We start from the raw sequence: 14,632 nt of genomic DNA, 5'->3' as shown, positions 1-14,632 counted from the left end.
TAAACCAGCTTATATTTCACCCCTCTCCTATTTTTACTCAGTTCTGTTGAAGGGTCATGAGGACTCGAAACGTCAACTTTGTTCTTCTCCGCCGATGCTGCCAGACCTGCTGAGTTTTGCCAGGTAATTCTGTTTTTGTAAAGGAATTGCTCTATAATTTGGATAATTTCCCCTTTCATAGAATGAAGCATTACTCAGTTTAGATTCTCTGTCATTCCAATAATGGGCATGAAAGTGAATAGGATTGTTCAATGTGCATCATTTACGAACACCTCATCCAATTTGTTATGCGGGGCAATTGAGCCACTTATCAGTGACAAAATGCAATTTTTTTCATCTATATTGGAACAGTGAGAATTTTTACTTGTGTTTTGTACATGTGTTTTAAGAAAATTTAATTATAATTCACAGCCATTACCATTTTGGAAACAAGCTCTGAACATAATGTAGCCTGATCTTAAAGGGCTACAATACTGGTGAGAATAAGAAAATGTCATTGTTAACTTTTTAAAAAATCATTAATTAAGGGACGGAGATTGGATGCAGAAGGCACCTTTCACATGCAGCTACAGCTTAATAAGGGGCCATACTTTGTTAGTTATATTCTTTGTGTCAGTACATTGAATCCAAATCAGGTGAAAACTGAACTTTTACCACCACGGATTTTTAAAATAATGTCTGTCATGATAAATCAACCAGACTGGTCCTAACCTTAAAGGGACTGTAACACTTAGAGAGAACCTCAGGTAGGTAGAAAGCAGCAATTTATTATGAATTGGTTAAGATATAACACACAAACTAAATGCCACAGAATAGGTCTCAAAAAGACTTTATAAGCCTGGTCATGTGAGCAACATGGGAAGCATTTGGTCACAGAACAAAGGAATGTTACAATTATGCAACTGTTTACAACAGCATCAAAACTGCATTTTTTTAATCTTAAAAATCCCAGTATACATAGTGAAGCAGTCTACTATGAATCTTTACAGTATGTATTTATTAAGAACCAGAGTCAACAAAGTGTTTTGAGGCAAATAATTTACAAAAAGCAACATAAACATAATTTTTGCAGTGTTTTCATAAAATTAATCTGCAAAGATAAGGGGTGAGGGAAAGAACTTGTATCTGATATTTCTTTTGAAGAAATATTGCCATTTCCTTTTCATTTAATTCTTTAAGTTTTTAAATTTCAAAAGGAACTCAATTTTCATTAATCAAGATATAATTTCATGCTAACTTTTGTTTGATTTTGAATTAGTACAAATCTTAGCTTTTTGGATTCAGTTCAGCAAATAAAATTAGAATTAAAGGCTCATTACATCCCATTAAAGGGAATATCCATACATTTTGCTTTGTCGTAGTTATCAAGTGACTTCTTACATGCATTAGCAGAAACAAAGTATCTCCCTCAGTTCCTATATAAACAATATGCTCAGATAGTGGGCACCATTTTAATCTTAACTTGGTGCAATGACAGTGCAAATATGTGGGTAAATCTAGTCGACTTCAATCAATTGAGATTTTAAGGTGCTCAAAACCTGCATGTAAATTATTGCTTTGCATGGTCCAACCTACTGCATGCAAACAAACATTGGCCATTAGTAGTGCTAAGCAGGGTAAAGAACTGTCTCTAAACCAAAATTCATCTAATTATTTTCACCCTACACCCATCCAACTTTTTGCAGTATTTTTCTTTCTATATACATGTAAAAGACCGGTACCTACACTCGGAGTATTTACTAATGCTAACCACGCTTCAGGAAATAGAACTTTTCCACAGATGATAATGCAAAATGTTGCTGCACGATGCGAAATCTTCATTGCACCAGCAGGAGGAGATTAAAATTGGGACCATTATCCTTTGAGCCTACATAAGACAGATGCCAAAACTGCTAACAAATAAACTAATGCCAGTGACTGATTTCTTTTACTAGTTTACAAGGTTTCTGAAAACAGGCACAACCCAAGAAAGACCAATGCAGATAGCGGAAATGCAGTGCAAACCTTGTGGAGATTGAGAACATAACTGTAGCTTAAAAAGGCCTAAAAATATTCCAATCAATCCTTCAACCAATTCTTTTACACTTTATTGGAACTTATAATATTACACCCTATATGAAGTGCACCTTGTTAAAAGATGACAGTAGAATTTCAAAAGTCAGTCATTGTCATCTTTATTTGTAGCCTGTACAAGGTTTCACTGCAAATGTTTTCCAGAATTTACATGGAACAATTGTTTTTTTCTCATGGTAACACATTAATCTGAGGAAAGATGAACAAGCATAACCTGAAAGCATAGCTTCCTTGAAGTAAAACTAATCATGTAATTATTAACATATGTCCAGTAATGATTAAAATGGAACTATTGTGCAACAGTGTTAGCATGTCTAAAGTGACAAGGTTAACTCCTCTTTGGTCGTTTCTTAAAAGGGTTGTAAAATGTTGAGAGTAACACTCATACAATAACATGGCAAAGTAAAGATAACACTCATTAAAACAATACATCAATTAAGGTGACCTGTCTGCTCTCCCTAGAAAGTGCGTGCTAGCCGGTCACAGCTGATTTTTGACTATACCACTCAATATATTATTAAATCTAGTATCTTAATTCTTAGATCTTCCTCAAGGAAGAATTTCAAGCAAAAAGTTACAAACTGAGATTACAACAGAAAATTTTTAACCCAGTTTATGAAAAAGCAAGAATAATTAAAAGTGTCGCTTCTCTAAAGGGTTACAGAAAAACATTACCTTCTAGTGATAATGAGCTATGCAGACGAGGAAGATCCCAAGCTGATCCCTGAAACATATTAACCTCTGTAGGGTAACAATAACAATGTTAGAATTAATCTCAGTGCCCCAGAATAGGGAGCTGACATGGAGGCCAGATGTCCAATCCTAATTGCTCCCCGGAAAATACACAAGGGCAGATTTGGCAAAATGTCAGGATTGGGCTTAGCTGCAATGCTTTAATGATCACATAGCCTGGCACTCGTTCATTAGGCTCACACTGTATGAGGACAGTCATTTGAGTGATTTGAGTGATGATGTTACAAATGGAACAGTAAACCCGCTGTTCAGGAGAAATTGGAAGAAAATTGGAGTGAAGAATAAAGGGTAGTCACAGCTTTTTACAGGTGAAATCTACAGGAAAGCAGATACTCAACGCCAGGGACTTAAACACATAGGGCAGAATTTTGCCGACGGCAAGCAGGGGGTGGGGCCCGCATGCCAACGCGTAAAATTACGCGGGATGACGTCGGGCGGAACCCCCGACATCATCCTGCCCCATTTAAATTTTCAGGAAGGTGGGGGCACAGCAAAATCAATTGAGACCATTGACAGGATCATTTAAACAATTAAAGGACCTGCCCATCCAACCTTATGGTGGGATGAGGGTTTCATGCAGGGTTCCAAAAAATTTAATAAAGTTTTACTGTAATTTATGAACATGTCCCATCTCCTGAGGGGGACATGTTAGGGAATTTTCTTTTTCTATTTTTAATCTTTTTAGAAGTGTAAGTGATCTCCCTGAGGCTGCACTTAGCCTCAGGGAGATATGCGCTCTTTCAAGCGCATGTGAGAAAGAGCGCACTCTCGCTTTTGGGGAATCACCCCCGCTTTTGGGGAATCACCCCTGCTTGCACAGGAAGCATATAGTGCTTCGCGCTGGATGTCACCCCGCGGATCGTCTCCCCGCCCGCCAGAGATTGGATCGGGCCTGCCCACCAGGCAGGCAGAAAATTCTGCTCATAGGCTGAAATTTTACTCCTTCCTGTGGGGAAGGATGGTGGTGGGGGACATTCATAAAATTGGGAGCCATGCTAGTGGTGCCATCTGGAGTATCTACCCACCCCTGCTGCAATTTTATCAGGGAGGTCTGGGCAGCCCATTTGCCTTAGGGCCACTTAAGACCTCCTCAGGCTGCTGATGGGATAGTGGGATTTATCCAGGCCAGGAGAGGTCAACACCACTCACCAGGTTGCCAGGGAAAACTTGGTGAGGCTTGGTGCCGATCTGGGGGTGGGGTGGTGGGGAGGGGCCGGGCGGTGCCTCCCTGATGGGAACTCCATGACCATCAGAGCACCACCCTCCCCACTTCAAGGTGCGAACAACCCCTTGCCATTTCCAACCATATGAACCACCAACCCCCCGCCACCAACCTTCACTGAGTTCTACCAGTCTAGCCCCTGTGACTTGATGTCAGGGCTCCATCACTAAATGGCTTTTTTTCAGCCTCGCTGCAGTCCCAGCAGTGCCCAATGCCCCTGGTGGCTCTGCTGAGTCATGAGCACTGCCATCCCTCCCGTTAGCTGACAGCTCTCTGAGACAGGGCTGCTTTCTGGCGAAGGATGGACATCCTGCCTCAAACCAATAAAAGACCCTTGGCCGTTCTGACGGCAATGGGGCGAGGCTGCCAAATGGACATGGGCTTGCTGCTGACTTTTACGTGAGAGGGTGGAACCACCACCACAATGGTAAAATTCAGTCCATAATAAGACCAACAGTTCAGTACAGTGCTGAGGGAGTGCCATCTTTCAGATGAGGTGTTAAACCAAGATCCAATTTTCCTTCTCAGGTCGATGTAAAATATCCCATGGCACTACTTGAAGAACAAGAGAATTCTTCTAGTGTTCTAGGCAATATATAGCTCTCTACCAGCAGTATCGAAGACAGGTGATCTGGTCATTTATCTCACTGCTCTATGTGAAACCTTGCTCTCCGCAAATTAACATGTTTCCCGACATTACAACTATTACTACATTTCTAAATACTTCATAGTTTGTGAAGCACTTTGGGACATCCTGAGCTTGTGAGGGGGCTATCTAAATGCATTTTCTGTTTTCACTTCTTTAAAAGCAAATAAAAACAATGAACACATGATCCATATGGTGCTGATGTCACCTCAGTATTCTCTGTTTCTTGACTTTCTATCAACGTCCATTGTTTATAGTGAACCCAAATTACTGGGGCAAGATTTTACTGCATTTTCCAGTGTACTAACACTGAGATATACTTCTTTGCTACATACTTTTAGGCAGGCCCTTTCTTCGTGTTGAATGTAGACTTCCCCATGCACAGGAATAAGATAACTGACATTTAATACAACTCATTAAGCCTCCTTCATCAGCACCTTCCAAACCTGTGACCTCTACCATCTAGAAGGACAATGAATGCATGGGAATACCACCAGCTGCAAATTCCCCTCCAACTCAGCATCCTGACTTGGAAATATATCATCTTCGCTATTCCTTCACTGCAGCCCTTCCTAACAGCACTGTGGGTGTACACACACCACAGGGACTGCAGCAGTTCAAGGAGGCAGTTCACCACCATCTTCTCAAGGGCAATTAGGAATGGACAACAATGCTGTCCTTGCTGGGGATGCTCACATCTTATGAATGCACATAAAGAAAGATTCCTTTGCTTATTGACAAATGCTGACAAGCCAAAACTCTAAGATGTGGGATGCAATCTTGTGCCCTCCCCCATGGTGAGTTCGATGGAGGTGGGATTTAATCAGGCAGCAAAGTGGCAGGCGTGAATAGTGTCACCTTCTTGCCTCCACCCTGATTGAGTCCATGGCAGGAAGGCCCGTGGATGGCCTTCCTGCCTTGATGTCACCTCATTCTTCTGCCACTGGTATTAACCCAGCAATGGGTGGGGGGCTCGCCATGCAGAGAGCATGGCAAGCAAACCCTGGTGTATTTGCTTGCGGGCTACCAGGGGTGTCCCTCGTTCAAAGGCATTCAGTTCATGATCGAGAGACCTGGCATCAAGAAGAGGGGGACCTGCAAGCCATTCCCCTGCCCTTGCTACTGACTCCCCTGCCCAACCCATCCTTGCAACCCTCCCTCCTCCCATCATTCACATCTGATCAGGGATCCAGTGATGATTCTAGGCCTCAGCTGGGTATTATACTGGCAGCAGCCACCGTGTTTCTGCCATTCAACAGAGCTGCCAGTCTCTAATTGACCAGCAGCTCTTGGCAGGTGGGAATTCCTCTCCTGGGGTTGTTGATCCTGGGGGAAGGCCCACCACTGGCCTGTTAAGTGCCTGATTGGCACATGATGTGGCAGGTCACCCCAAAAAGAGGCAATGGGTGGATCTTGCCGTATCTCCAGCCAGCAGCTGAGACCCTCACCATCTCCACAAGTTCCTGCCTGTGGGAACTTTATACAGGTGGATACATTAGGGGACAGAATTAGTTGCTTTACAATCTGAATGGTCTATGTACATATATAAATAAGCAGAGCCTTTAATGAAAAGACGCACCGAACCTGAACTGTGAAAAACCTATGATAATTACAAAGTTAAAATTAATCATTGATGGATAAAGGGTGCTGGGATGGAACAGAGGAATTATAAAGTGAGAAGAAAACAAAATTAAATGAAACTAGCTATGAGTATTGAGTCAATTTAATTATGTATTTAAATCCTGATTTCTATTAGATAAATTATTCAAAGATTTATTGGATACTTGTTCATATCTCCTAAAAGAATGTGTTACCAAATGTTGTAACCAGCTATTTAAAGAAGTTTTGCCAGTTCTGAATAGCAGACCAGTTAAGCCTCGGTAAAAGGGATTCTCACCTTTTCATTTCATGTTTAGGTCTTATTTCCTCTTTTGTAACTGATCTACTAATCTTTTCATTCACAGTGCAAGCACACAAGCACACAGAAATACAAACCTTGGACAACAGAAAACATTTAAATTAAGTGCAAAAAAACCCCAAAATGATAATGTTTACACTATATACCGCAGGCATAATTTGTACAAAGTGTCAGTTGAAGTTTGTGGTATGCGCCATCATCTTCAATATTGAAACAATATGCTAACGAAACTAGATACTATTTTTGTACAAAGTCAGCAAATTAGGCAAGATATTAAATATATTTGTGTTAGATACCATTTTCACTCCACTATCAAAAGGAAAATATTTTAGTGGTTGTCATGTGAGTCCTATAAAACTACTTTGCCATTAATCAGTGAATCTATAATAGTGGCAGTCAAAGTTCACGGGGAATCAGAAAAAAGTGCATCACCTTCCTTTGTAAGGCACCTGTAGCTTTGAATCACCACAGAAAATATCCAGCATAAAACTTCTTACTTGTTAAAGTCATATTAAAGTTGCAATATCTCTTTGCTGGCATGTTAGCCAATACTATGAAACATATGAATCAATTGAATATTTGCTTAATGGAACCAGGCTTCCCTTGGTACCTCTCTCCCAAATTATTATTTTCCCTCCTTATTTTAATTGTTAAGGACCCTTCTCATTTTCTTCCATATCATGGAATGAACTCTTCCATGTCCTGACTAATGGATTACTGGGAGGCAGACCTCCATCAGGTACGGCAAATAGAGAATCTCAATTCCTTCTTACAAGGAGCCACAACTGTAGGAACAGCCAGGAATGAACAAAAAAAAAAGAATTAATCTCATCAGCCAGAAAAAATGGCAATTTCTAAACAGATAATAAAGCAAAAATGTTTTTAAAAAAGAAAAAGAAAAACTGGGTTATGGTAATTGTTACACCATTTAGATTTTATAGTTAAACTTGATTATTTTGCCAAAAAGGGATACTACAACTTTAGTCATTATTAAACTCATCAGGCTCCCCAATTCCTTCAATAAAAGTTGCTGCTTGATGTTTTAGAAAATTTAAACAAAATAACTCTCAATTTGGGGATCCATTGCCACTGGTGAGCCATCAATTTTGGCATGCATATAAGCATCCACAACACAGCACAATTAGATATTAATTAATCTGTTAGAAATGTATACATTCTCTCCAGATTAAATTTAAAATGTAGTTTGAAGGCATTTAGGATGCTTTAATTGCTTGTGGCAATTTAGGTCTCTCTAAATAACTTTGCAGGCTGATGTGCGTGAAGCAGATCCATAAGAAGCAGGTCAGTCTTTGTGGAGAACGTGCAGAAAAATCCATCGTTGACCTTTGCAGACCAACTGTTTGTGGAAAATAACCTGCTATAATTAGTCATTAGGGATATTGTGGTCATGAGATATAGTGAGAATTATGACAAAATACACTCCTTTCTCAAATTATTTGGTCTGTGTTAATGATTAATACTTTTTTTTGTCTTGTAGCAATCAAAGAACAGAAAAGCAAATCAGATAAATATTGCTCTTTACTTGAACTGTTTAATTTTAGCTAGGTCAATTAATCTGTGTTCAATTTGGCTGCTAGATGATGTTCTAATTTCTCCACTTGAGCGAAAATTGTTGGTCAATCATGGAGTGGCACTGTTTCTACAGATGGAAATGTGTGCAGCCATCCCACTTTCCTGTCTGCAGCTAACTATAGGCAACATGAATAGGGACAGAAAGGGCGAAGACAAATTAGAGAAAGAGAAATTAAGTTGAAAGACAAAGAATATAGCAACACTGTGTGAAGATATATAACTGAAATCAAAGTGAGCAATAGAAGCTTTCCCTATCTATAAAAATTCTACACTTTTTAAAAACTATAGTGTGGATTGAGGAATAGTCTTTTTAGGGACCAAATATCTCATGGACGGTATATCTTAATGACATCCTTTATAACTCGCCTGCAGATGGGGCAGCAGGCATTGATCTGTTTCTTCAGCTTAAGACCACAGTCGTAGCAGAGACACATATGTCCACAGGTGTAAATAACGGTGTCGACTTCACTGTCGAAGCAGACGGCGCACTCTCCATTTTTGCTATTCTGGGGTTCAGGCGGAGAGAAAGATGGGGAGAACTGAGGGCTCAGTGGAGAGCTGGGTGCAGTCACTGTGGGAAACATAAAAAACATCAATCGATATCCCAAAACATCAGATAACAAAATAGCACTGAATAGCAAATATCTTGAGTACGCAATGTATGATGCAAAACAAAAGAGAGTTTGTAAAGGTTTATGACAACAGCAAGAAATTATGTTCTCATTGGCATTATAAATAGGTATTAAGATTTGTCTTGAAACTCTTCCATTTTATACAACTGTGGCATATAGTCTTACATTTCTAAAACAGGAGAGTGTTGACAGAGTACACTTCAAAAATGAAAATAACCTGTCATATTTTTTACATTGTTTCAATCCTTAGTAATATGTTAATATAAAAATTCCTTTATATATTACAAATAAATGAGTTAAGTTGCCTCATTCTACCAAATGAATGTTTTAAAATTCTGATATATGCAGCTGACTTAAAATATTTTGTGACTGTCACCACATCCATGGTTGTCTAGTTATGGCTTTTGTTTTGGGGCTGTGCATAGTTCCATTTTGAGACTGTTCATGCCAATTTACCTTGACAACACTGTAAATATTATCCTTATCATGGAATGCTATGAATATTTATGGAAGATAATACACACTACTAATTGCCAATAAATAAAGGAAGAAATGAACAAAAGTGCAAGAACCTGCCTTGTAAGTTTAAGTCAACATACAGTACCTGTTCATAATTCATTTTGCTACATTATTGTAATAGGTTTAAGGAAGCATGTTACACTGTGAGTTAATCTTTTCAATTGCCTATAACTAATTATTGAGAACTAACTTCTATTAGAATCCACTTGGAAGGGCTAATGGCATGAACGGACAAAGAAGATTGAAAAAATAATTGATAAGATGCAATAATTTGTAATTTATCACAGAATCACAGAATGGATACAGCACAGAAGGCCATTCAGCCCATTGTGCCTGTGTTGGAACTATACCTGGAGCAATATACCTGGTGCCACTCACTGAACTGCTCCCTGTAGCTCCGCACAATCTCTCTTTCCAGTTAATAATCCAATTCCCTTTTGAATGCCTTGATTGAACCTCCAACCATTACACCCCCAGGCAGTGCATTCCAGATCCCAACCACTTGCTGTGTGAAAAATATTTTCCTCATGTTTCCATTGTTTCTTTTGCCAAATAGCTTAAATCTGTGCCCTCTTGTTTGTGATCCATCCACCAATGGGACCAGTTTTCTCCATCTAACCCTGTCCAGACCCCTCATGATTTTGTTAACCTCTATCAAAACTCCTCTCAACCTTCTCTCTCCAAGGAAGACAGTTCCAACCTCTCCTTATAGAATGCATGCTTGAAATGAACATATCTGGAACATGTCGAACATTTGTATATTTTAATTTGCTCACTGGACTAATAAAGGTTGTCCTATCAATTATGCTGGCTTACATAAAAGGGAATCCAGAAGTTTTCTATGACCATATATATAGTAAAAGGGAAGTAAAAAGAGAAAGGATGGGGGCAATTAGAGACCGAAAAGAGAGCTCTGCAGGTAGGCAGTGAGCATGGCTGTGGTACCAAATGAATATTTTGCATCTGCCTTTCCCAAGAACGAAGATGCTACCAAAATCAAAGTGAATGAGATGTTAACATATGAACACAGAGCAGGAGTAGGTCATTCGGCCCCTCGAGCCTGCACTGCCATTTAATAAGATCATGGATGATCTGATAGTAACCTCAAATCTACATCCCGCCTACAGCCGATAACCTATCATCCTCTTGCTTATCAAGAATCTATCCACCTCTGCCTTAAAAATATTCAAAGACTCTGCTTGCACCGCCTTTTCAGGAAGAGAGTTCCAAAGACTCACAACCCTCTGTGAGAAAAAATTTCGCCTCATCTCCGTTTTGAATGGGCGGCCCCTTACTGTTAAACGTGACCCCTAGTTCTAGATTCTCCCACAAGACAAAACTTTCTCTCCACATCCAGTTTATCAAGACCCCTCAGGATCTTATATGTTTCAGTCAATCGCCTCTTACTCTTCTAAACTCCAGTGGATACAAGCTTAAGAAAATGAAGATACTGTATGACTTAAAAATTAATAAAGAGGAGGTACTAGAAAGGTTGGCTGAACTTAAAGTTAATAGGTCACTAGAACTAGGTAGGATGCATCCCTGGATGCTGAGGGAAGTAAGGGTAGAAATTAGGGAAGTACTGGTCACAATCTTCCAGTGCTCCTTAGATATGGGGGTGGTGCCACAGGATTTGAGAATTGCAAATGTTGCAACCTTATTCAGTAAAGGGTGCAAGGATAAGCCCAGCAAACACAGACCAATCAGTTTAACCTTGGTGGTGGGAAAACTTTGAGAAACAATAATCGGGGACAAGATTAACAATTACTTTGACAAGTGTGGATCAGTTAAGGGAAGGCAGCATGGATTTGTTAAAGGCAAATCATGCTTAGTTAATTTGATTCAGTTTATTGGTGTGATAACAGAGAGGGTTGATGAGGGTAATGTGGTTGATGTGCATATGGGTTTGCAAAAGGTGTTTGAAAGTGCTACATAATAGACTTTCAAAATTGAAATCCATAGAATGAAAGGGATAATGGCAGGATGGATACAAAATTGGCTAAATGACAGGAGTCAGAGATTAGTGGTGAGTGACTGTTTTTCAATTGTAGGAAGGTATATACTGGTATATTCCAGGGCCAGAATCTTTGGGTCAGCGTGCGGGGGCGGGCCCTGCTTGCCGGCGCGTAAAATGACACACGGTGATGTTGGGTGTGCGTCCCGATGTCACCGCACATCATTCAGGTCCTCAGTTCGGCGGGCATGCACCTGAGTCAGCTGCACGCCTGCCAAACTGTCAAAGGCCTATTAAGGCCATTTAAACAACAATTAAAATAATTAACTGAGCTGCCCTCCAACCTTAAGGTTGGCGGGCAGGCGAAGGGTCCAGGCAGCTTTTGCAATTCTCATGAAACCTCATCCACGGACGGCATGAGGTTTCATGAAGGTTTTTAAAGTTTAATAAGAATTTTTAATGAAATTCATCGACATGTCCCAGCTCATGTGACGCTGTCACATGATGGGACATGTCTTAAAATTTTTTTTCCTTCATTAAAATTTAAAAAATTGAAACCAAGCTCCTTGACGCAGCTCTGTGCCTCAGGGAGATTCCTGCGCTATTTTGCATGCAGGCCCCGACTCTTCCTCCTCCCCCCGCCCTCACAGGGAGCTCTTAGCACTTCCAGGTGCACGGCACGCTGGGCAGGCCTTAATTGGCCCGCCCACGTAAAATGGCATCATGCAGCTGATCACTACATGCCCACTCCGGCCCAACCGCCCCCCCCCCCCGACGGGGAAACAATTCTCCCCAGGTGTCAGTACTAGGACCACTGCAGCTCTTGATATATATTAATGACATGGCCTTGTGCATACAGGGCACAATTTCAAAATTTGCAGATTACACAAAAGGTGGAAGTATAGCAAGCTGTGAAGGGGATAGTGATAGACTTCAAGAGGACATAGACAGAATGATGGAAGGGGCAGATATGCAGCAGATAAAATTTAATGCAGGGATATGTGAAGTGATATTTTCTGGTAGGAAGGATGAGGAGAGGCAATATAAAGTAAAAGGTACAATTCTAAAGGGGTGCAGGAACATAGAAACCTTGTGCTATATGTGCACAAGTTGTTGAAAGTGCCAGCACATGTTCAGAAAGCAGTTACAAAGCAGGACTCTTGATTTTATACATAGAGGCATACAGCGCAAAAGCAAGGAAGTTATGATGAAGCTTTATAAAGCATCTGAAAACTTTAGAGGGGGTGTAGAAATGATCAATGTGAATGCTTCCAGGGATGGGGGACTTTAGTGATGTGGATGGGGTTGAGGAAGCTGGGCTTGTTCTCCTTGGAGAAGAGCAAGTTGAGAGGAAATTTGATAGAGGTGTTCAAAATCATAAAAGGTCTGGACAGAGTAGGCACAGAGAAATTGCTCCTGTTAATAACAGACAGCTCCAGAACTAGAGGACACAGATTTAAAATGTTTTGCAAAAGAACCAAAGGTGGCATAAGAAGAAACTTGTTTAAACAGTGAATGGTTATGATCTGTAATGCATTGCCCGGAAGGGTGGTGGAGGCAGATTCAATTGTGCCTTTCAAAGGGGAATTAGATAAGCACCTGAAGGGAAAACATTTACAGGGCTACGGGAAGGGTTGGGGGAAGAAAGACTAGATAAATTGCTCTTGCATAGTGGCAGCACTGGCTCGATGAGCTGAGTAGCTTCCTTTGGTGCTGTAATCATTCCATAATTCTATGAAACAAATAAATGCAAAATACTGCAGATGCTGGAAATCAGAAATAAAGCAGAATGTGCTGAAAATACTCAGCAGGTCTGGTAGCATCTGTGGAGAGAGAAACAGAGTTAATATTTTGAGTTGAAGCGTTCTGAAGAAGTCATATCCAATGTGATCTGCTGAGCACTTCCAGCACTTCCTGTTTTTATTTCAGCTTAATCAAGTCTTCCATAATGATTGAGAAACTTTAGCAGAAGCCAAAACATGAATGCTACAGCCTCTTGTATTGTCAGATTCCCTCCCAAAATATTGAAATATTTCATAAATAACATATCATTCTACTACCCAAGAATAAAACAAGATGAGTAGAAGAACATATCAGTGTGCAACAGCTCATACATTACTTTATTTTATGAATGGCAACCATTGCAGATGTTCATTGAGGGGCTTTGCCTCAGATAGAATGCACAATAATTCTCTGATACAGAAAGTTAGACAAAACAAAGGGAGAAAGAAAGGAAATGTACGTGTTGTACAAAATAATGTGGTGCACACATACAAGACCAGCAATGTCCTATATGAACGTTGGTATTTCACTCATGATAAATCATTTTTCTACATTTAGCAGTGACTCTTCTCTGGCTATACCATTTGGGAAGTTAACCATGCAGCATCACACTTAGGAAGGACGGGCCTGGGAAGCACAGTGTTTTGAGTCAGTCTGGGTAGCTCAAGTACTTCATCACAGCTGAATATAGAAGCAGAATTTCAGTTCAGCTGGCTCATCTGGACACTGGATTTTAAAATGAGCTAAGAAAATAAGACAGAAATATTTTCCAAGCACTGCTGAGAACTTGGACTGATTTGTAGTCAGTCATGTTGCTCGATTTGTAGGTGCACTGACTCATTACTTTCTTGTTCTTTGATCCACTGTAACATTCTGTTTCATAAACTATAGTATGCAATAGGTTTAAAGTGACGGAATGTAACCATTATCATTCCTGCCAGAGAAAACACTAAAACCCACAGTTGGGATTACTTTCTCGTAAAGATTATATAAAGTGCATCCTTTCTAATTCAGTAAGACAGAGACTCTTCTAAAAATAACAGGCATTAAAGGCTGACATGACAACAAAGAAAATGCATTGCAGACTGTCCTTCAGATGGCGCTCATGCCTCTTCCCTCCATCATTCAATGAACTCCTCCTAATCTGCCATCCTTCAGGAAATTCACTTTGGCGTTATTCTAATCTGTTGTAAAATTCCCATGACATTGAGCATGTCCTTTGGCCTCAGTGTCTATTTCTGTTTAAATAAAGAATCATCTATGAACCTTATACATGATATAGTAAAATACAGCAGGACTCTCCAGTTGTACAAATATAGGTTTCCTTTCTCTGCTGAATCAAGACTTGTCTACAGAAGAATCGTGCTTATACACAATTTTAATCTTTTCTATTAGCAATGTCAGTTGCCAATGATAAATATTGTGAAACTGAACGGCTGTCCTTAAGTGGTTTCAGTTAGAAATGGCAGATTTCCTGTAGCTTGGGGTTCTTTTAATGCTAACCTGCACTTAACCTACTTTTGTTACAGCACATTTATGG

At 40.1% G+C, this 14,632-nt stretch overlaps 1 protein-coding gene across 3 annotated transcripts in view; it reads right to left on the bottom strand.

Moving 5' to 3' along the window:
* Positions 1-5,238: 5,238 nt before the first annotated feature.
* neurl1b (neuralized E3 ubiquitin protein ligase 1B) overlaps positions 5,239-14,632 on the bottom strand; it is a 73,565-nt gene continuing 64,171 nt past the window's right edge. For all 3 annotated transcript variants that reach the window (XM_041193779.1, XM_041193781.1, XM_041193780.1), the window contains exon 5: positions 5,239-8,776. In XM_041193779.1, coding sequence (XP_041049713.1) covers positions 8,532-8,776 — 245 coding nt within the window. In that variant the 3' untranslated portion in view covers positions 5,239-8,531. The remainder of the gene's footprint in view (positions 8,777-14,632) is intronic.

Source organism: Carcharodon carcharias, chromosome 8 (assembly GCF_017639515.1).
Source record: "Carcharodon carcharias isolate sCarCar2 chromosome 8, sCarCar2.pri, whole genome shotgun sequence".
NCBI lineage: Eukaryota > Metazoa > Chordata > Chondrichthyes > Lamniformes > Lamnidae > Carcharodon > Carcharodon carcharias.
Note: the sequence above shows the minus strand (reverse complement) of the source record. Positions and strands in the feature narration are given on the sequence as shown.